The sequence below is a fragment of the Dreissena polymorpha genome, chromosome 3 (assembly GCF_020536995.1).
Source record: "Dreissena polymorpha isolate Duluth1 chromosome 3, UMN_Dpol_1.0, whole genome shotgun sequence".
In the NCBI taxonomy this organism is placed as follows: Eukaryota; Metazoa; Mollusca; class Bivalvia; order Myida; family Dreissenidae; genus Dreissena; species Dreissena polymorpha.
Genome location: NC_068357.1, coordinates 106,091,995 through 106,115,926, shown reverse-complemented (window position 1 = coordinate 106,115,926; position 23,932 = coordinate 106,091,995). Strand labels below are relative to the sequence as shown.

Genomic DNA, 23,932 nt, shown 5'->3' with positions numbered 1-23,932 from the left:
GATGACACTTTATGCATATGCATTAAGTGTAGTTTACCAAGAACGCGGCTCATTTGTTTCAGTCTTTCACTAAGCTGGCTTAGTCATCAATTCTTATTAAACATGAACCTATTTTTATTCAATATCCATATTTTCATTAATTATTCTGTGCATCAAAAATGATGGAATGTATTATTTTGCTGATGCAAATGAGTAGGTAGATTTTTGGTTTTTGTTAATAGCCATTTTTTTATATACCAAGATATCTAAAAACAATGTAGGTCAAATTGCTTAATAAGGTTAATCGCCTAAGGATTGGTTTAGTTAAGACTCATCAGTGATATCATTTTTATGTTTCAGCCATGTTCAACTGCTATAATGCAATTTTCACTAATTTTTAAAATGATGATTATAGCAATAATATCTCTGCCAATAAGCCCACCAAATAGCTTCAAGAAATGTTATAGGCCTTGAATCATCTTAATTATGTCAATCAGGCACTTTCTTCTTTCAACTGTTTTTTGTCTGATTTTCAACGAACTTCATTAAAAACAAGAGCTGTCACCATAAGATGACTTATGCCCCCTATAAACGCTTGATAGAAGTTATGAGCTTTTTTCGAAACCTAAACGCAAATTTCGAAAGCTAAACACGGACCCTAAGTTCAAGGTCAAGGTCACAGAGGTAAAAATTTGTGTGCGTATGGAAAGGCCTTGTCTATATACACATGCATACCAAATATGAAGGTTATATCTCAAGGGACATAGAAGTAATGAGCATTTTTCGAAACCTAAACGCAGATTTCAAAACCTAAACGCGGACTCTAATTTCAAAGTCAAGGTCACAAGGGACAACATTTTTGTGGGTATGGAAAGGCCTTGTCCATATACACATGCATACCAAATATGAAGGTTATATCTCAAGGGACATAGAAGTAATGAGCATTTTTCGAAACCAAAAGGCGGACCTTAAGTTCAATGTCAAGGTCACAGGGGTCAAAATTTTTTGTGCGTATGGAAATGCCTTGTCCATATACACATGCATACCAAATATGAAGGTTATATCTCGAGGGACATAGAAGTTATGAGCATTTTTCGAAACCTAAGCACAGATTTCGAAACCTAAATGTGGACCCTAAGTTCAACATCAAGGTCACAGGGGTCAAAATTTTTGTGCGTATGGAAATGCCTTGTCCATATATACATGCATACCAAAAATGAAGGTTATATCTCAAGGGACATAGAAGTTATGAGCATTTTTTGAAACCTAAACGCAAAGTGTGACGGAAAGATGGACAGACGGACGGACAGTCCGATCACTATATGCCCTACCAGGGACATAAAAATTACAGCCATTATTGTTATGCAGACATATGTACCACACAAATGCTTTTTACATAATTATTAGGGGAATAAATGAGCATTGCTCTGGGAAAACTGGGCATAATGCATCTGCGTAATGTGTCATCATAGATTAGCATGTGCAGTTTGCTGGGGAAACTGGTCATAATGCATCTGAGTAAAGTGTCATCATAGATTAGCATGTGCAGATTGCTGGGGAAACTGGGCATAATGCATCTGAGTAAAGTGTCATCATAGATTAGCATGTGCAGTTTGCTGGGGAAACTGGGCATAATGCATCTGCGTAAAGTGTCATCATAGATTAGCATGTGCAGTTTGCTGGGGAAACTGGGCATAATGCATCTGAGTAAAGTGTCATCATAGATTAGCATGTGCAGATTGCTGGGGAAACTGGGCATAATGCATTCTGCGTAAAGTGTCATCATAGATTAGCATGTGCAGTTTGCTGGGGAAACTGGGCATAATGCATCTGAGTAAAGTGTCATCATAGATTAGCATGTGCAGATTGCTGGGGAAACTGGGCATAATGCATTCTGCGTAAAGTGTCATCATAGATTAGCATGTGCAGATTGCTGGGGAAACTGGGCATAATGCATTCTGCGTAAAGTGTCATCATAGATTAGCATGTGCAGTTTGCTGGGGAAACTGGGCATAATGCATTCTGCATAAAGTGTCATCATAGATTAGCATGTGCAGTTTGCTGGGGAAACTGGGCATAATGCATCTGCGTAAAGTGTCATCATAGATTAGCATGTGCAGTTTGCTGGGGAAACTGGTCATAATGCATCTGAGTAAAGTGTCATCATAGATTAGCATGTGCAGTTTGCTGGGGAAACTGGGCATAATGCATCTGAGTAAAGTGTCATCATAGATTAGCATGTGCAGTTTGCTGGGGAAACTGGGCATAATGCATCTGAGTAAAGTGTCATCATAGATTAGCATGTGCAGTTTGCTGGGGAAACTGGGCATAATGCATCTGAGTAAAGTGTCATCATAGATTAGCATGTGCAGTTTGCTGGGGAAACTGGGCATAATGCATCTGAGTAAAGTGTCATCATAGATTAGCATGTGCAGTTTGCTGGGGAAACTGGGCATAATGCATCTGAGTAAAGTGTCATCATAGATTAGCATGTGCAGTTTGCTGGGGAAACTGGTCATAATGCATTCTGCGTAAAGTGTCATCATAGATTAGCATGTGCAGTTTGCTGGGGAAACTGGGCATAATGCATCTGAGTAAAGTGTCATCATAGATTAGCATGTGCAGATTGCTGGGGAAACTGGGCATAATGCATCTGAGTAAAGTGTCATCATAGATTAGCATGTGCAGTTTGCTGGGGAAACTGGTCATAATGCATCTGAGTAAAGTGTCATCATAGATTAGCATGTGCAGTTTGCTGGGGAAACTGGGCATAATGCATGTGAGTTAAATGTCATCATAGATTAGCATGTGCAGTTTGCTGGGGAAACGGGGCATAATGCATCTGAGTAAAGTGTCATCATAGATTAGCATGTGCAGTTTGCTGGGGAAACTGGGCATAATGCATCTGAGTAAAGTGTCATCATAGATTAGCATGTGCAGTTTGCTGGGGAAACTGGGCATAATGCATCTGAGTAAAGTGTCATCATAGATTAGCATGTGCAGTTTGCTGGGGAAACTGGTCATAATGCATCTGAGTAAAGTGTCATCATAGATTAGCATGTGCAGTTTGCTGGGGAAACTGGTCATAATGCATTCTGCGTAAAGTGTCATCATAGATTAGCATGTGCAGTTTGCTGGGGAAACTGGTCATAATGCATCTGAGTAAAGTGTCATCATAGATTAGCATGTGCAGTTTGCTGGGGAAACTGGGCATAATGCATCTGAGTAAAGTGTCATCATAGATTAGCATGTGCAGTTTGCTGGGGAAACTGGTCATAATGCATCTGCGTAAAGTGTCATCATAGATTAGCATGTGCAGTTTGCTGGGAAAACTGGTCATAATGCATTCTGCGTAAAGTGTCATCATAGATTAGCATGTGCAGTTTGCTGGGGAAACTGGGCATAATGCATCTGAGTAAAGTGTCATCATAGATTAGCATGTGCAGATTGCTGGGGAAACTGGGCATAATGCATCTGAGTAAAGTGTCATCATAGATTAGCATGTGCAGATTGCTGGGGAAACTGGGCATAATGCATTCTGCGTAAAGTGTAATCATAGATTAGCATGTGCAGTTTGCTGGGGAAACTGGGCATAATGCATCTGAGTAAAGTGTCATCATAGATTAGCATGTGCAGATTGCTGGGGAAACTGGTCATAATGCATCTGAGTAAAGTGTCATCATAGATTAGCATGTGCAGATTGCTGGGGAAACTGGGCATAATGCATCTGCGTAAAGTGTCATCATAGATTAGCATGTGCAGTTTGCACAGGCTAAATAGGGACCCTAATTTCTGCTTTCCTGGTGTTTTATAGCTCGGCGTTTTCGGCGAAAACCCAAGGTTTTGTCATAGCCAGCTCGTCGTCCGACATCCGCCATCTGCATTGGCTCTTAAATAAAAGTGCTTCCACCTACAACTTTGAAACTTTATATGTAGATGCACCTTGATGAGTTCTACACGCCACACCCATTTTGGGGTCACTAGGTCAAAGTTCAAGGTCACTGTGACCTCTAAAAAAAATAAAATCTGACAAGCTTTCATTTATTCAAAACTGCAACCATAGCGGAGCGTGGCACCCGTTATGCGGTGCTCTTGTTTAAGGAAGTCTGTTTTTCAAGGAATGTGACGTCCCTGATGCGAGTCGCACAGACTAATCTGGGACGACACTAAATGCACATGCATTAAGTCCAGTTTTCCCATAACGAGGCTCACATGTTTGACAAATACCGGCTTCTTCAGGTGCGCCTAGCCTCGTCAGTGGCAACGAGAACATTTTTGCAGAGCTTGCCATCGGATGAGGCTAGACATCAGTTCTTCCCCACCCTCCTGCCGAGAATGTGTCTCAATAGGTATGGCATGCTCATGTTTTTCAAAGCTGCAGATGGTATTGATAGTGTCATAGTTATCTGAATGTGGTTTTTAAGCCCCCCTTCCTCAGAATATAATTTGATGGATTTGAAAGGGCTTATTTGCTGACTTAATTGTTTAGCTATTTCACATGATATTTGCTTGATTTGATTAGTTTTAACAGAAAAAAAAGGAACATATTATTTATCCAAACACTGCCTTTTAGCCAGGTTTTCCAAAGGAATAAACTGGTTATTAGATTGGCGAATGTGGGTGGGCTGGCAGGCGGGCGGGTTGAACAAGCTGGTCCGGGCCATTACTATGTCGTTCATTGTCAGATTTTAAAATCATTTGGCACATTAGTTCATCATCATTGGACAGTGTGTCGCGCGAAAGAAATACGTCGATATCTCGAAGGTCAAGGTCACACTTTGAGTTCAAAAGTCAAAAATGGCCATAAATGAGCTTGTCCGGGCCATAACTATGTCATTTAATGTCAGATTTTAAAATCATTTGTCACATTTGTTCAATATCATTGGACGGTGTGTCACGCTAAGCTATTCGCTTTCCAGAATGTGTAATTACTAAACCAGTATTTGATCAAAATTAAGAAAATAGTTCAAATGAAAGATTATTACATTAATTTTATTGAAAAATGATTGAGTTTGATAGAAAAGCATAAGCATAATCTTAAAGGCTGGAAAGCAGGTTGTGAAAACAAAACACAAATGTCCAACAATTAATGGGGGATACACACTATATACATACCAATTTACTCCAGCTTTGTGAGTTACATCTCAGCAAATATAATGTTAAAAACACTATGTATTCTCAATTTTATAGTATTTGCCAGAAAAAAGACACACAAATAAATATCCCAATATTAGTCAAAACAGTGTGATTTTTCCATTTCCTAAATGGTGAAAAAACATTTGGTTGTTAAATAATTTTTCATTTAAGTGATACGGCATCAGTATTAGTATATCTACATATAATATGGATAGGACATTCTAGGTATCAGTTGATGACATAGTAGATATTATGAAGTTGATATCTGATGTATCATGTACATGCTGCAAACTTTACAATGCTAGATGGCGCTTCATTATCAGTTGATGCTAAAGAAAATACTATCTGGCCGTTTTTCATCATTTTTGTGAAAGGGACCTACCCTTTTATTTCAGAAAATAATTAAGCAACTAAAATAATAATAAAGATAATTTTTATGTCCCCCAGTCTAAACTGGGGGACATATTGTTTTTGCCCTGTCAGTTGGTTTGTTTGTTGGTTTGTTTGCGTAAAACTGTAACATTGGCCATAACTTTTGCAATATAGAAGATAGCAACTTGATATTTGGCATGCATGTGTATCCCATGGAGCTGCACATTTTGAGTGGTGAAAGGTCAAGGACATCCTTCAAGGTCAAATGTCAAATATATGGGGGGGGGGACATAGTGTTTCACAAACATTTGAGGGAAAATTGCATTTTTTAAACAATGCCCTTGGACCTCTGCAAAAGTAGAAAGAATATCCTAGATATTTTGTAATAAAAATGAGCCACTGTCTTGGAAAAGTTAGTTTAACTCATATACCCAAAATGTTCTCAAAGATTAGCAGTCTGCAGAGGCTTATCAGGGGCGACACTATCCGCTTGTATGGTATTTTTGTTTTAAGATAGTGTCTCCTTGTCAAAAACTAGTCTGTGTTGACTGCACAGGCTAATTTGGCATGAGACCCAGGCCAATTAAAGCCTGTTTTCCCAGAGCAGGGCTCAAATGCATATAAATGTGATCACTGCAGATATTACATGGCGGAGGGCGTGAGGATTTACTCTCAGGACACATGGAAGCAGGTTACAGGAACACAGGGCAGACTCCTGGTTGAAAAATACATCTCCAATGTGGTCAGTGCACTTTGGGCTTGTTTGATGTTAAGGCTAGGACAGGTTATATTGCTCTAGCAGATTACTTTTCATAGTTATCTTCTGCCAGAGGCGAAAGGATATAGTTTTGTCGTGGTTTTTCCATTATTTTTTTTATGAGATGCAAGATTTAGTGAATTTTCCTTTGCAGCTCTATGGCTAGAACCTAAGTCAATATAATATTGACAACGTGACAACACTTAGTTATCAATGTTAGAGATTTTGTAAGCAAAAATTCAAATACACCAATTTCCCAATATGAAGAATTCACAGCGCACATTTTCCCAATATCTCAATGACATTTTTGCGCACATTTTTCCATATTGGGCTGGAACCAGTGCTTTTCCCTATCAGGCAAAATATTTGCTGTTTTAAATGCTGAGCAGCATTTATTTGTGGCAGTTTTTCTAGTTGTACTGAACAGCATTGTACTGAGTGGTAATTGTTTACCGCTATCCCTTCTGGCAGTTAAGATGCATTTTTTTGCAGCCAAATTAAGTTAAATAGCCCCAAAAGATTGCTTTTATTATCATATAAAATTTCTTGTGTAAAAAGCAAACTAATTATTTTTCATATGGGCAGCAATAGATGCATAGCGCTTTAACATTTATCTCATATATTTATATTGATAATAGAAAATGTTTCACTTTGTTTACAATCAATGGCTATTTTCCAACCAGTCTGTAAATTGTGTAATCTTTTTGAATTCACAAACCAGCAGAATATTTAACTCGGGGCTCCAGGCTTATTTTACTCAAATGATTAAAGCTGGTGTGTAGCTGATTTATCATTGTGTGAATCAAATGCAGCTACTTGTATGTTGTTATGCCAGGTTGACTACTACATTGAAGCCACCGATGCTGACAACCATGCTGTGAGGGAGGCAGCGTGTGCTTGCATTGCTGAACTGGGTGCAAAGGTGACCAAAACTGCTTTAAAGTGTTGTTGATTTTTAAGATTTTAATAATTTTATTGAAATATACATGACATTGCTGCAAACCATCGAGACCTTAAACCTTACAAATTTGGATAACATTCAGGTTTCTGCCACGGGCCTTAAGCAAATGGCTGCCGCTGTTTCTGAATTTCCAAATATGGGATACCCATGTACCCTATGCCTTAGCAAAATCTGGGGGAAAGGCTTTATATAAAATTTTACTGTAAATATACAAGGTATTGTTGACAGTAATAGAGCTATATTATCCTCCAAAATCTACATTTGATTCATGATTCAACTGATATTCTTTGCTAACCAGGTAGCCATTTCTTTCTGACAGGTTAGTAAGGAGGTTGTACACAGCCTGATACCCCGGATGTTGCAGGCCCTCCTGATCTGCTTCAATGATGATAGCTGGCCTGTCAGAGATGGTGAGAACTGTAGAGGATATGTGAGCCACGCTCTGGAGAAAATGGGGCCTAATGCATGTGTGTAAAGCGTTGTACCAAATTTGCCAGTGCAATCTGCGCAGGCTTAAGAGGGACGACACATTCTACTTGTATTGTATTTCTCGTTAGAAGGAAGTCTCTTGTTAGAAAAAATCCAGTTAAGACAGAAAGTGTCATCCCTGATTAGCCTGAGTGGACAGCAGAGGTTTATCCGGGAGGATACTTTACTCACATGTATTAAACCTCAATTTTCGACTGTTAAAATAAAAAGTCAAGCTTTGATTTAACTGGTTTGATTATGGGGACTTGATGATATCTGCTAACACATAATATATGTTTTGCATTATTCATTAACAAAGATGAATCCTTGCATAAAAGTATTTTTTTTAACACCTACTTAATGAAGCTTGATGGCATTGAAAGCCTTTGGGTTATTAAGACTCGTGTTGGTTTCCTGGGTAGAACCTGGACTTGGAGTTAAATCTTTGACCTTCTGACCGCAATGTGAAAGTGCAATATATTGACAAAAATAATATGAAATGTACTGTTACTGTTTCAAAATAAGTAACAAAATAAGTGTTAATTGTGCTTACAGAAGGAAATGATTTTTATGACCCTGAAGGAGGGCAAATAGTGATCACACTGTCCGTCTGTCTGTCCTTCCGTCACACTTTTACGTTTAGGTTTCGAAAAATGCTCATTACTTCTATGTCGCTTCAGATGTAACCTTCATATTTGGAATGCATGTGTATATGGACAAGGCCATTCCATACGCACAAACATTTTGACGTTGACCTTGAACTTAGGGTCCGCGTTAAGGTTTAGAAATCTGCGTTTAGGTTTCGAAAAAAGCGTTTTTCGGGGGCATATGTTTTCCGATGGAGACAGCTCTTGTTGTTGTTGTTTTTATGCCCCCGAAGGAGGGCATATAGTGATCGGACTGTCCGTCCGTCTGTCAGTCCGTCCGTCTTTCTGTCACACTTTGCGTTTAGGTTTCGAAAAATGCTCAGAACTTCTATGTCCCTTAAGTTATAACCTTCATATTCGGTATGCATGTGTATATTGACAAGGCCTTTCCATACGCACAATTTTTTTTACCCCTGTGACCTTGATCTTGAACTTAGGGTCCGCGTTTAGGTTTCAAATTCTGCGTTTAGGTTTCGAAAAATGCTCATGACTTCTATGTCTCTTGAGATATAACCTTCATATTTGGTATGCATGTGTATATGGGCAAGGCTTTTCCATACGCACACAATTTTTTACCCCTGTGGCCTTGACCTTGAACTTAGGGTGCACGTTTAGGTTTCTAAATCTGCATTTAGGTTTCGAAAAATGCTCATAACTTCTATGTCCCTTGAGATATAACCTTCATATTTGGTATGCATGTGAATATGGACAAGGCCTTTCCATACGCATAACATTTTTTACCCCTGTGACCTTGACCTTGAACTTAGGGTCCGCGTTTAGGTTTCGAAATCTGCGTGTAGGTTTCAAAAACTGCTCATGACTTCTATCAAAGCGTTTATAGGGGGCATATGTCATCCTATGGTGACAGCTCTTGTTTGTGTATGCTGTTTTTTTAACTGGAAAGTGTTTCTGTCAAAGTGTTACAGTCAAAGTGTTACAGTCCAAGTGTAACAGTCAGTGTTTCTATTTACAGCTGCCTGTGTAGCATGTGGCAATTTTATACTGTGCTTTCCTGAAGAGTCCAGGTATGTGCAGATGGGTTGTCACCCAATTTTATACTGTGCTTTCCTGAAGAGTCCAGGTATGTGCAGATGGTTTGTCACCCAATTTTATACTGTGTTTTCCTGAAGAGTCCGGGTATGTGCAGATGGTGTGTCACCCAATTTTATACTGTGCTTTCCTGAAGAGTCCAGGTATGTGCAGATGGTTTGTCACCCAATTTTATACTGTGCTTTCCTGAAGAGTCCAGGTATGTGCAGATGGTTTGTCACCCAATTTTATACTGTGCTTTCCTGAAGAGTCCAGGTATGTGCAGATGGTTTGTCACCCAATTTTATACTGTGCTTTCCTGAAGAGTCCAGGTATGTGCAGATGGTTTGTCACCCAATTTTATACTGTGCTTTCCTGAAGAGTCCAGGTATGTGCAGATGGTTTGTCACCCAATTTTATACTGTGCTTTCCTGAAGAGTCCAGGTATTTGCAGATGATTTGTCACCCAATTTTATACTGTGCTTTCCTGAAGAGTCCAGGTATGTGCAGATGGTTTGTCACCCAATTTTATACTGTGCTTTCCTGAAGAGTCCAGGTATGTGCAGATGGTTTGTCACCCAATTTTATACTGTGCTTTCCTGAAGAGTCCAGGTATGTGCAGATGGTTTGTCACCCAATTTTATACTGTGCTTTCCTGAAGAGTCCAGGTATGTGCAGAGGGTTTGTCACCCAATTTTATACTATGCTTTCCTGAAGAGTCCAGGTATGGGCAGATGGTTTGTCACCCAATTTTATACTGTGCTTTCCTGAAGAGTCCAGGTATGTGCAGATGGTTTGTCACCCAATTTTATACTGTGCTTTCCTGAAGAGTCCAGGTATGTGCAGATGGTTTGTCACCCAATTTTATACTGTGCTTTCCTGAAGATTCCAGGTATGTGCAGATGGTTTGTCACCCAATATTATACTGTGCTTTCCTGTAGAGTCCAGGTATGTGCAGATGGTTTGTCACCCAATTTTATACTGTGCTTTCCTGAAGAGTCCAGGTATGTACAGATGGTTTGTCACCCAATTTTATACTGTGCTTTCCTGAAGAGTCAAGGTATGTGCAGATGGTTTGTCACCCAATTTTATACTGTGCTTTCCTGAAGAGTCCAGGTATGTGCAGATGGTTTGTCACCCAATTTTATACTGTGCTTTCCTGAAGAGTCCAGGTATGTGCAGATGGTTTGTCACCCAATTTTATACTGTGCTTTCCTGAAGAGTCCAGGTATGTGCAGATGGTTTGTCACCCAATTTTATACTGTGCTTTCCTGAAGAGTCCAGGTATGTGCAGATGGTTTGTCATTTATACTGTGCTTTCCTGAAGAGTCCAGGTATGTGCAGATGGTTTGTCACCTGTAATACATGTAGTAAACTGGAATGACACTGGATTAATGTTGCCTTTACAGTTTCTTTCTTTCTCCTTATAACAGTTTATATCAGTATCAAATTTCTTATGTTTTAAGTCCTGTGGAAATTTTCTTAAAAATCGAGGTATTTGATCAGAATGCTTAGGAAATGTGATATTAATATGCACTGTATATGAAAAGTAAGGAAAGAGCTAAATTGAACAAATTTCAAATAGTAGCAGGGAGTAAAATAGAATACATTTCCAGGAATTCTTTGGGTAGAATCAGGATTTATGATAAAATTATGGTCAATATCCAATGGGAAATATATTGTTATATGTAAACATTATATATACATATGACCTGTGTTAGAAGCATTTCATGGAAAAATGGCTTTACTTCCCTCCTCTTCTGATCAGCTAAATGTGCTTATCTTTTCTTTGATCCTTAATTATATTGGGAGCCTTACAAAGGTGAACATGGTCATTCAATAGTCTTTGGTTAAACACCACCATTTCAATGTTGTTGGGAACATCAAATATAGATTGAAATGGAAAAAGCCTGGGCCCATATTTACAAGTTGTTTGCTGTGTTATTTTAAGGCATCTTAATATTTAATAGTTTTAAAGAGGTAGTTATTCATACGGGGAGTTATACTTTAAACTTTTATAAGCAGAAAACATTATATTATTTACAAAAAAATATCTGAAATTATACCTTAAATACAACATAACGTAAGAATTCCCTAGGGATCGAAAGATCAGGGGTATATCGTTTTTGGCCTGTCTGTCTGTCTGTCATTCATTCATTGTGTGTGTCCCAAAACTTTAACCTTGGTTAAAGTTTTGCAATAACTTTTGCATTATTGAAGATAGCAACTTGATATTTGGCATGCACGTGTATCTCATGGAGCTGCACATTTTGATAGGTGAAAGGTCAAGGTCATCCATCAAGGTCAAAGGTAAAATATATGGCTTCAAAGCGGCACAATAGGGGGCATTGTGTTTCTGACAAACACATCTCTTGTTGAATATGGCCCTGGTCTTTGTTGTCCTAACACATGTTAGAGGGTTACTGGTAATGTTCAAATATCAATTCAAAGATCAATTCCAGATCTTCGCTGCCTGATCTGTACCCTCTGTTCTTCAATAATCTCCAAGACAACATCCTGTCTGTGAGACAGGGGGCAGCTCTGGCACTGGCCAATGTAGTCAAGGCGTATGGTATGTGAATGGTAGTTTTACTAACCCTTTCCCACTCTGAAGCAAAGTGAACATGTCTATATGTAATCAGCATAAAACCAGTACAGCCTGAGAGTCTGTTCAGGTTTTTATGCTGTTTGCTTCTCATCAGTATCAAAGGGTTGGAAATGAAACCTTTAAAAAATTGAATTTTATAAGAAAGGGACTGCAAACAGGTCAAAATGTTTGTCTGAGTGGTAAAGGGTTGACAATAGGTGTGAACATAGACTAATATCACGCAGATTTGCACTTTGAATTAGGTGAGAGTTATAATTAAGACATAACAATTTGAGACTGGATTATTGGAATGATTCTAATAAGCAAAGTATCAATCAAACATCAACTTTCTACGAAATAAAGATTGTCAATATGGGGACCAAAAAAATACTTTGAAATCATGTGGAACTAGATGACATTATCATATTATAATGATGACAAACTGTTTATTCAAATCAAAGGAAACAGTTACAGTTACATGTAGCAACCAGTTACAATTCTTGGAAATTGTCTCCCTCTGCAAAATTGGGTAAATGGCAATCAATATGGAAACATGAGCTTGGTGTTTTTAAATGATTGGGGGCAGTGTTTTATGTTTGTTTTACCACTGAGTCTGCTAGCTCAGTTGGTAGAGTGCTGGCCTACAACTGACGAAACTGGGCTCAAGTCCCGGCCTGGCCACATAACACTGGTGTGGTGATTGGTTATGATATGTGTCTTGTTCTGTGAAATCTGGGCATAATGCATGTGCGTAAAGTGTCGTCCCAGATTAGCCTGTGCCTATTGATTCATGTAGAGCAGTTGTCAGTTATGTGCTCTTTGTTTTGGTAAACTAGTTGCTGTAGAAAAGTGTAAATATGTGACTGCTGCTATGTGACTGAAATACTATTGAAAAAGGAAAAAAGAAGAAAACAACAACAACAGAGCATTGTTTTACAGGTGATGAATGCTTTTCTGAGATCATTGCAAAAGTGAAGGAGGGACTAGCAGGTGTGGAGAGACAGCCTGAGAACACTGAGAAATACAGCTCACTGGACAAAGGTAGGCCAGGATGCATTATACAAGTGTTATATCTTTTGTGGGTAGTGCTTTTTGCACTGTACTGTTCTTATTGTTTAATCTTGGATTTATGCAAGGCTTTGGTATTTGTATAGTGGTTTATCAAAAGCTTTGGTATTTGTTTCATCAGATTTATCCCCTGCGTAATGTGGAAGGATGTAGTTTTGGTGTTGTCAGTCAGTGCGTCAGCCAGTTCTTTCTGTCACAAAATCTTTAGAGCTATCTCTCAGAAACTAAATAAGATTTTAACAAAATAAATGGGTGTATAGTAGTGGTTGGAATTGGTTCCCTAAAACCGAGTCGATTAATTAGAGGCCATAATCAGCGATTAATCGATTAATCAGCATTTTAACAAAAAAGTTTTTAATATTTTAGCCAGTTTATTTTGTTGATATAAACATTATATTGCTATATTTTATCAAAAAGAACTTTATCATGACTATTCCTTATGTGTTTTGTGATTTAATAATGAATAAATGCTAAAAAATCTTGCTTCATGTTCGAATTAGTGAAAATTCTTGTAGCTGCAATGTTATGTACTGTGTTGAAAACGGCGTTAAACCCCAATAACTACAACAAATCTTGTACAGAGTGAAGAATAAAACAGATTGGTAAATAAAAACAGATCTTTAAAAAGTAATTTTATTTCAAAAGGACAACTTCTCTGGTTTAGTAGGATAGATCAGTTTGACACTAAAATGGTTCCAAACTTCAGATTTTTTCTTAGATTTTTTAGGAAAGGGAACAAATTCTTCTCTGACAGACATCTAGAATGAATTGCCTATACACATCCGTATTACGATTGCCGATCGGTTTAAAGGGGTTGTTTTATCCAATAAAAAAGCTCGTTCAGTTGAGCGGTAAACAGAAATGGTGTAGTAAAAAAATTATCGAATGATCGGTACGGTAAAAAATTTGTCAACTTTTTGTCGACTCGAAATTTTCATCGTCATCGTCACGTCAGCAGCAATTGGTTGACGATGCGTCGACGATCTGATTAATCAACTCACCACAAGTGTATAGATATCAATTTGGATAAATGTCATGCACAAGGACCATAACCCTACACTTTCTTAAATAAGGGTTATTGCCCTTTGTTGTTTTTGTATGATTTCAATCTGTCACAAACCTTTTTAGGCTATATCTCAGAAAATATTTAAAATTGCCATATGAATTTTAAATTCATTAAAATTAAAAATTCATTTTAAAGCGCATATATTTACAAAAATTGAGTTTAAGCAATTCTGTACCAAGATTTAAATGTTTTGCTTAATGCTTTAAAGAAAAGATTGTCAAATTAAATTGAAACACGCAATTTCTATTCAAACCTGTGTTATTCATCCAGACTTCACTGGCTTATCTGGGATGACACTGTATAAACCGGCATTAAGCCTATTTTTCCAAGAGCGAAGCTTATATTCCTTGACATTTTAACATGTCTATTCAACTTAACTAAACCTAGTAAACTCCCCCCCAACAGGTCCAGCCACCTATGGCGTTGTTAAGAAGCTTCGAGATAATGACATGACCCTACACACGGACAAGCAGATGTACTCCTGTGGGTCCCTGGCCCCTAAGATGGGTAGGGGCAAGCGGGAGGGCGGCTGCATGGACCACAAGTTTCGAAAGGAGCCTGAACCCTGGGAATTAGCCGATGGGTGGGTAAAAATAGGTACTGGATTGTGTTTAGGTACAATAAGATACTGTATTATGCCTAGGTACAAATAGGTACTTAATTATGCCTAGGTACAAATAGGTACTGAATTATGCCTAGGTACAAATAGGTACTGAATTCTGCTTAGGTACAAATAGGTACTGAATTATGCCTATGTATAAATAGGTACTGGATTGTATTCAGGTACAAATAGGTACTGGATTATGCATAGGTACAAGTAGGTACTGAATTATGCCTAGGTACAAATAGGTTCTGGATTTTGCTTAGGTACAAATAGGTTCTGGATTTTGCTTAGGTACAAAATACGTACTGAATTATGCCTAGGTAAAAATAGGTACTGTATTGTGCTTAGGTACAAATAGGTACTGTATTATGCCTAGGTACAAATAGGTACTGTGTTATGCCTAGGTACAAATAGGTACTGAATTATGCCTAGGTACAAATAGGTTCTGGATTTTGCTTAGGTACAATTAGGTACTGGATTATGCCTAGGTACAAATAGGTACTGGATTATGCATAGGTACAAATAGGTACTGAATTATGCCTAGGTACAAATAGGTACTGGATTATGCCTAGGTACAAATAGGTACTGGATTGTGCTTAGGTACAATTAGGTACTGGATTATGCCTAGGTACAAATAGGTACTGGATTATGCCTAGGTACAAGTAGGTACTGGATTGTGCTTAGGTACAAATAGGTACTGGATCATGCCTATGTACAATTAGGTACTGGATTATGCCTAGGTACAAGTAGGTACTGGATTATGCATAGGTACAAGTAGAAACTAAATTGTGCTTAGGTACAAATAGGTACTTGATTATGCCTAGGTACAAGTAGGTACTGGATTATGCCTAGGTACAAATAGGTACTGGATCATGCCTAGGTACAATTAGGTACTGGATTATGCCTAGGTACAAGTAGGTACTGGATTATGCCTAGATACAAATTGGTACTTGATCATGCCTAGAAACAATTAGGTACTGAAATATGCCTAGGTACAATGAGGTACTGGATCATGCCTAGGAACAATTAGGTACTGGATCATGCCTAGGTACAAATAGGTACTGGATTATGCCTAAGTACAATAAGGTACTGGATTATGCCTAAGTACAATAAGGTACTGGATCATGCCTAGGTACAATTAGGTACTGGATCATGCCTTGGTACAATTAGGTACTGGATCATGCCTAGGAACAATTAGGTACTGGATTGTTTGCTTAGGTTTACAATTTTTATTTTATTAGCTCATCTATTTTTTGAAAAAAAATTATGAGCTATTGTCATCACCTTGGCGTCGGCGTCGGCGTTGGCGTCGGCGTCCGGTTAAGTTTTGCGTTTAGGTCCACTTTTCTCAGAAAGTATCAATGCTATTGCATTCAAACTTGGTACACTTACTTACTATCATGAGGGGACTGGGCAGGCAAAGTTAGATAACTCTGGCGTGCATTTTGACAGAATTATGTGCCCTTTTTATACTTAAAAAATTCAAAATTTTGGTTAAGTTTTGCGTTTAGTTCCACTTTTCTCAGTAAGTATCAATGCTATTGCATTCAAACTTGGTACACTTACTTACTATCATGAGGGGACTGGGCAGGCAAAGTTAGATAACTCTGGCATGCATTTTGACAGAATTATGTGCCCTTTTTATACTTAGAAAATTGACAATTTTGGTTAAGTTTTGTGTTTAGGTCCATTTTATTCCTTAAGCATCAAAGCTATTGCTTTCATACTTGCAACACTTACTAACTATCATAAGGGGACTGTGCAGGCAAAGTAATGTAACTCTGACTGGCATTTTGACAGAATTATGTGCCCTTTTTATACTTAGAAAATTGAAAATTTGATTAAGTTTTGTGTTTAGGTCCACTTTATTCCTACAGTATCAAAGCTATTGCTTTCATACTTGCAAGATTTATGAACTATCATAAGGGGACGGTGCAGGCAAAGTTACTCTGACTGGCATACTTACACAAAATTTGGGGGTTTATGTAATTGAAATTCCTTTTCATGGCTTATTTACAGATGCATTCAACTGGTGTCCGACTTGTGCCAGCTACAGAAGTTTGCAGCCAAGGTTGCTGAGTTACTGCCCCTGGTTGCCAAGGCAGCATCCTATGACCACTACACTCACCATGCTAACATGAAGGAGACACTCTGTCACAGGGTAAGAGAGTTAGCAGTTGGGCTTATTGCATGTTCGTGAAGTTTCATACCAGATTAGCCTGTGCAGTCCACAAAATATTCGTTGATTTTAAGTGTTTATGGGGCTTTAAGTGGAATTTCGAAATCATGAATCATCATAGTCATGGGGGTTGATCTATTTTGATGGAGGGAATAAGATAATTACAAACCAAATATAATTATACTACTTTAAGAGCAGAAAAATTGCCATCTGATAACAATATAATATTAGGGGTTTCAAAGTTAAGAAAATTAGACACACACAAAATCAATCTTGCATTGATTGAATTCCTTGATCACACTTGTTAAGTGTTAGCAATTATGTAAATCGTAATTGCTTATGCTCATATGTTTCCATTTTTGGTTGTAGGTGATTAACATTGTATATATTTACTAAGAATAGAAACAGATTTTGCAGTAAAAAAATTATATAGTCCAGGTCTTGGTGAATGTGAATAGTATTTTTGTCCCCTACCGGTTTCACCGGAGGGGACTTATGGTTTGTGCTCTGTGTGTCCATCAGTCCATCATTCTGTGAGTCTGTCACACTTTTCTGGATCCTGCGATAACTTTAAAAGTTTTTATTATTTTTTCATGAAACTTGAAACATGGATAGATGGCAATAAGGACATTATGCATGTCATTTCATTTTGTTCCTACATCAACAATTATGGTTGCTATGGCAACAAATGTTTTAAAAAATATATATTTCTGACAATGGTCTTGTCAATGGTAGGGGACATATATTGCTTGGCAATGGTCTTGTCTTTTTATATTATTATACAGTTTAATGAAAAAATCAATGATGCCAAATGTTCCCATGATTTCAGATACCACATATGGCGACAGGACTGGGGAAGAGATATTTCAAGGCATATCTGGAGATCTTCTTTGATGCCATATTTGCCAGCCTGGTATGTCACCTGCTTTTGTTTGAGGCCTTTAATGAACATTCTAAACTTGAGTATGATAAATACTGGGTTATTTTCATTATGTAAGGAAAGTACAATTTTTCAGAATGGATGACACGGTATACAGCTTAAATAACAAAACTAAATTGAAAGGTGATACAAATGTTGATTGAAACCATTTCATCTGGTGTTTCCAGTAACTGTTCAAATTATTTTGAAAAAATTGAAATATCAGATTTTGCACAGATAAAATTATGTTTTATTATGTTATTCAGCACCTGATATATTTTAACAAACATGCATTAACATGTTACATATTCAAAATGTTAATAAAATCTTCCTAGTGTCATCTTGAATTTCTTTGTGGCTTTGTCAATATCTACTATACATACAATCTGATTGAGCGTCTGGTTGCCTGTCTATACAATACAAATGAACAGGTGCTAATAATTGCTTAAATAAAGTTGGTATTAAAGGAACACCTAGCATGGGTGTTGGGCAGGTGATTGGGTAGGCATGCAGGAAGGCAGTTTCAAGGACAATGATGCCTGCTCATTTACTAAAACAGACATTATGCCATGTCTCTTTCAGGACAGTGAGAATAGTCTCACATCTGCAGCCGCCTCCAACTGCCTTGCAGAGCTTGCCAACTTCCTGGGGCCGTCTATTCTAAGAGGCAGAATAGAACAATATAACCCAAGGTGAGGGTCAAAATAGAACAATATAACCCAAGGTAAGAGGCAAAGTAGAACAATATAACCCAAGGCAAGAGGCAGAATAGAACAATATAACCCAAGGTAAGAGTCAGAATAGAACAATATAACCCAAGGTAAGAGGAAGAATAGAACAATATAATCCAGGGTAAGAGTCAGAATAGAACAATATAACCCAAGGTAAGAGGCAGAATAGAACAATATAATCTAAGGTAAGAGTCAAAATAGAACAATATAACCCAAGGTAAGAGGCAGAATAGAACAATATAACCCAAGGTAAGAGGCAGAATAGAACAATATAACCCAAGGTAAGAGGCAGAATAGAACAATATAACCCAAGGTAAGAGGCAGAATAGAACAATATAATCCAAGGTAAGAGGCAGAATAGAACAATATAACCCAAGGTAAGAGTCAGAATAGAACAATATAACCCAAGGTAAGAGGCAGAATAGAACAACATAACCCAATGTAAGAGGCAGAATAAAACTATATAACCCAATGTAAGAGTCAGAATAGAAAAATATAACACAAGCTAAGAGGCAAAATAGACCAAAATAATCCAAGGTAAATGTCAGAATAGAACAAAATAACCAAGGTAAGAGACAGAATAGAACAATATAACCCAATGTAAGAGACAGAATAAAACAATATAACCCAATCTAAGGGGCAAAATAGAACAATATAACCCAAGGTAAGAGGCAGAATAGAACAATATAACCCAAGGTAAGAGTCAGAATAGAACAATATAACCCAAGGTAAGAGGCAGAATAGAACAATATAACCCAAGGTAAGAGGCAGAATAGAACAATATAACCCAAGGTAAGAGGCAGAATAGAACGATATAACCCAAGGTAAAAGGCAGAATAGAACAATATAACCCAAGGTAAGAGGCAGAATAAAACAATATAACCCAATCTAAGGGGCAAAATAGAACAATATAACCCAAGATAAGAGGCAGAATAGAACAATATAACCCAAGGTAAGAGGCAGAATAGAACAATATAACCCAAGGTAAGAGGCAGAATAGAACAATATAACCCAAGGTAAGAGGCAGAATAGAACAATATAACCCAAGGTAAGAGGCAGAATAGAACAATATAACCCAAGGTAAGAGGCAGAATAGAACAATATAACTTATAAACCTGTGCAGACTGGGCAGGCTTATCTTGGACAACACTTTATGCACATGCATTAAGTCCACATTTTGCAGAACAAGGCTCAAATTGTGAAAAAAAAAAAATTCAGTCATTTTAAAATTGTGGTCTGTAGTATTACAAACCCTAGTAAAATTGTTTGGATTTACATGAACATAGTTTGTTTTTATTTGCTAATGTCAAACTTACTGGATTATTTAGTTTTTTAAACATTTTAAATATTATGAAAGGTGTTGTGAACATTGTTTAATTGTTCTTTAAGATACCTTTGTACTTAAACAGTATCTTTATCTTTTGAGTAAGAACCCATTTTAGTTATATTGAGGAATGAAATTACCTTATCTATTAAGGAAGTGAATGTTATTTGTTGATTCTGTATAATTTCTTCCTGGCCACAGCCTTTTGTAAACATATTGTTGATGATTTTTGGTAAACAATAAACATACACTTGATGAGGAGCTGCACTGTCTGCTGATGGGACCACGAAACCTTGCGTGAGTTTACAGCCTGCAGGGCAGCTCCTGACCAGATTGCATGGATGCGCAGGCTGGTCCAGATCTGCGCTGGCTGCATATGGCATAAGCCTCTAATTTGCATGAAGATTATCATATATATATATGCTGAGCATAATAAATAGGACCACAATAATAAAATAACAATAATTAGGCCACAATCATAAAATAATAGAACGATTTAATTAAAAAAAAATTGTGTCAAGGCTTGATTGACATTAGTCATCAATAAATGCATACTCTAGGTTTTAAGATGTCATTTTTTCATCTTGATACTGTATTTTTACCTTGATGCTGATTATCATTATATTAAGGATATTAAATACTGTTAGTTTTTCATGTGGAAGTGCATTATAGCATCACAGGCATGGCAAATATATTAATATTATGAAAACTTACCTGAAGGCAAATGTAAAAAAAATAATGTAAACTGATGGCATATCGTTATCCCATGACTCACAAACATATTTTCTTGTTATTTATGCTAGTGAGTATTTCCACATTGTAATTTGTCTTTCAGCATTACAACTGACAATAATTTATCTCACAGGGTGGATTTTGTTTAGAAGAGACATCCTGGAAAGGAAAAATGCAATAAATGCGGAGTGTCTCTGGTTGGCCTGTGCATATGCATTAGGCCCCATTTTCCCAGAGTGCTGCTATATGTTTGTTCTACCTCTTGCAGGTACCTTGAGAGGCTCCAGTCTGACTTGGGCTCCCCCGCTGTCACTACGGGCCCGGGAAGGTTCCAAGCTTCCCACCTTCCACCTCTCAATATGCCGGGGGGCTCCTTTGGTCCGGTTCCCTTTTCCGGGCAGAGTCCAACAGCATTTGATGGGCCCGGTCCGGCATTCTCTTTCCCCGGACATACTTGAAGTTGAGAGTGTTGAAAGGCTGCAGTAATGTTTCCAAAGATTCAACCACAATTGAGCGTCATTTGGGGAAAACTGGGCTTAATTCATGACCTAAAGAATGCTTGTGGAGATCAAAGATCTGTCAAAAACTGATTCAGTAGCAAGTTTCATTGTTAATTATGTTGTTCAACATTGTGTTTTGTTTAAACTTGGATCTACCATTATTTAGGAGGGCTTTAAAGAATCAGTTTGTTTGACTGTCATGCAGCTTGCATGCTCTTTCTTGCATGCCATGCACAATAACCACTTGACTTCTTTTAAGGTGAAGGTAATACATTGAGTTAAAGGCCGGTAGATAAAACTTGCTTGTCAATGGGACTTGTCTGTAATCATGGGTCATCTTGTGCCTCCTGTTAAGGTCAAGGTTAACATTGTACTTTGAGGTCAAGAGTTAAAACATAGCACTAATTGTTTAAGCTTAACATCTGTGTGAATATGGTATGTTGGGGGTATAGCACTAATTGTTTAAGCTTAACATCTGTGTGAATATGGTATGTTGGGGGTATTAAACACTTTCAATAAAGCTTAATTTGTACTTGTTATGCATTAAGAAAATGGTAGGTAATTTGATATAATTTTAAATAAACATAAACATTATATCTTTTATAAACCACTCTTTGTTGATCCAGCGCAAATAAGCCAGGGTATTAATTATAATACTCTTGATTGTTATTGTAATAACAAGTTATGCGTGTAAAACAAGTTTTGCATACCGAATGTGATGTAATTACAGGTAGTCTTAAAGCAATTTGAAGGTTGTTAACATACTAGGTATTACTATAAAGCACCTTGCAATGCACAGGAAATTATATTTTTAGAATTTTAGGAATAATGTATGGTTTTGTGTTGATCAAGAATGGTAAAGTATAAATCAGTTGTGTACACACTGCATTGGTATGGCAATGCTTACATAGATCAATTTGAATGCCAAGTTATTACAACAGTATTCCTGCTTCTCAATTGCCGGTGGAAATTCATTTCTTTGTATCAACACTAATTCCTGCGATGCTGTGTTAATTTTGTTTTGAGGCTTTTCCCGCAACAGTGCAGAATGTTGATAATGATTTTGATGATTCTGTAACATGCACTGCAACAATATTTCACGCAAATTGATTGTTTTCCAATCTAATTGTAATTCGAATCTTTTTATGCCCCCGGTAGGGTGGCATATAGCAGTTGAACAGTCCGTCTGTCAGTCTGTGCGTCCGTCCGAAAACTTTAACATTGGCCATAACTTTTGCAATATTGAAGATAGCAACTTGATATTTGGCATGCATGTGTATCTCATGGAGCTGCACATTTTGAGTGGTGAAAGGTCAAGGTCATCCTTCAAGGTCAAAGGTCAAATATATGGCTTCAAAGCGGCGCAGCAGGGAGCATTGCGTTTTACAAACACAGCTCTTGTTGTTAAGGAAAGTCAGTAATTTGGTAAGTTTTAAGTATTAATTGTCCCTTACCGGTGAAACCGGAGGGGATGTATGGTTTGCGCTCTGTGCGTCATACTGTGAGTCTGTCTGTCAGTCCGTCACACTTTTCTGGATCCTGCGATAACTTAAAAAGTTCTTAATATTTTTCATGAAACTTGAAACACGGACAGATGGCAATATGGAGATTATGCACGTCATTTCACTTTGTTCTTACGTCAAGAATTCTGGTTGCTATGGCAACAAATAGACTAGAAATAATGCTGAAAATGGTGGATCCTGCGATAACTTAAAAAGTTCTTGACATTTTTTCATGAAACTTGAAACATGGATAGATGGCAATATGGAGATTATGCACGTCATTTCATTTTGTTCCTACGTCAAGATTTCTGGTTGCTATGGCAACAAATAGACTAGAAATATTGCTGAAAATGTTGGAGTGTCACCAGTAGGGGACTAATATTGCATGGCAATAGTCTTGTTTACTGAAATTTGACATGCAGTTTTATATTAAAGTTATGTCGTATTTTTATTAATTAGTGAAATAAAAATCTCGAAAACACAAACCCTTTGATTTGTTCATGTAATTTTTACTAATAAATAACAGCACGTCAGGAAACTACTTGGGTGCGACACAGCTGATTTTCAGGTTGCTCTAACGGAACACCGTGCCGGAATAACTGGTGGCGGACGAGCGTTTGTTGACATGTTATTGCAGATGTAACAGGTGCTGTTCCTGTTGATTTATAATGTTTTTGAACTCGGCATTTAAATGTCCTTGTATGCGCTGTTTATTTGCTGTCGTTTTAAACAGTGAATTATAATGTCCGTAAAGTCTGTGTGATAATTAAAGGTTCTAACGGATGATTTTGGATATGCATCTGTAAATACACACAACACAAGATCACATCGATGATTTTTGTGTTGTGTGAAAGCACCATTTGACAAGGCGTGCCCGCTGTAATCACATGTCTTTGCAAATATTGCGTGTGCAGATTAAGTAAGCGTTCAAATACCGATTTTTAGCTATTAATTTTTAAATAAGAATTAATTAGTTTTGACTTTTACTTATCTCTAAATACATTATTCAAACTAAACACAAACTTCGTCATTACATGTACATCGGTTAAGTAAGGGTCAAGTCATTCAAAAAGTGTGCGATACAGCTCTATAACGTTCAAATATGAACGTTAACCACTTCAGTTGGTCTTTGGGCTCGGGCCATACCGGGTATGTCTTGCACGCGACGCACGTCATCCAGATTCGAACCCGGCCTAGATATTGTCAATATAAATATTCTGAACACGTTTAATCAAGATTAAGTCGTTAATGTGGCGTCTAGAGTGGTGACAATGTTTTTCTAAGATTTGACCTTGCGACCTAGTTACTAGACGCACGTGTCCAGATTCGAAAGATTCATCGGGTCTTCTTTAATCGACGTGCTTCCACTCT

The 23,932-nt window shown here is 37.6% G+C and overlaps 1 protein-coding gene and 2 long non-coding RNA genes across 8 annotated transcripts in view; all 3 read left to right on the top strand.

Annotated features, from left to right (window-relative positions):
* LOC127870865 (uncharacterized) overlaps positions 1–23,046 on the top strand; it is a 52,521-nt gene extending 29,475 nt beyond the window's left edge. For 2 of the 5 annotated variants that reach the window (XM_052413428.1, XM_052413431.1), the window contains exons 6-17: positions 4,219–4,328; positions 6,127–6,229; positions 7,080–7,166; positions 7,525–7,615; positions 9,294–9,345; positions 11,812–11,921; positions 12,876–12,977; positions 14,476–14,653; positions 16,694–16,835; positions 17,683–17,766; positions 18,355–18,464; positions 20,828–23,046. In XM_052413428.1, the coding sequence (XP_052269388.1) occupies positions 4,219–4,328; positions 6,127–6,229; positions 7,080–7,166; positions 7,525–7,615; positions 9,294–9,345; positions 11,812–11,921; positions 12,876–12,977; positions 14,476–14,653; positions 16,694–16,835; positions 17,683–17,766; positions 18,355–18,464; positions 20,828–21,017 (1,359 nt within the window). In that variant the 3' untranslated portion in view covers positions 21,018–23,046. The other 3 variants (XM_052413430.1, XM_052413429.1, XR_008044957.1) reach the window with 3 other exon arrangements.
* Positions 9,645–10,504, top strand: LOC127870909 (uncharacterized). 2 transcript variants are annotated; one of them, XR_008044997.1, is made up of 3 exons: positions 9,645–9,793; positions 9,850–9,961; positions 10,466–10,504. It is a non-coding gene; the product is annotated as an uncharacterized LOC127870909 (long non-coding RNA). The 2 variants fall into 2 exon arrangements; XR_008044998.1 differs by lacking the exons at positions 9,850–9,961; positions 10,466–10,504 and adding exons at positions 10,130–10,185; positions 10,242–10,263.
* On the top strand, positions 14,671–15,913 carry LOC127870912 (uncharacterized). Its single transcript, XR_008045000.1, has 3 exons — positions 14,671–14,779; positions 15,089–15,340; positions 15,873–15,913. It is a non-coding gene; the product is annotated as an uncharacterized LOC127870912 (long non-coding RNA).
* Positions 23,047–23,932: the final 886 nt, after the last annotated feature.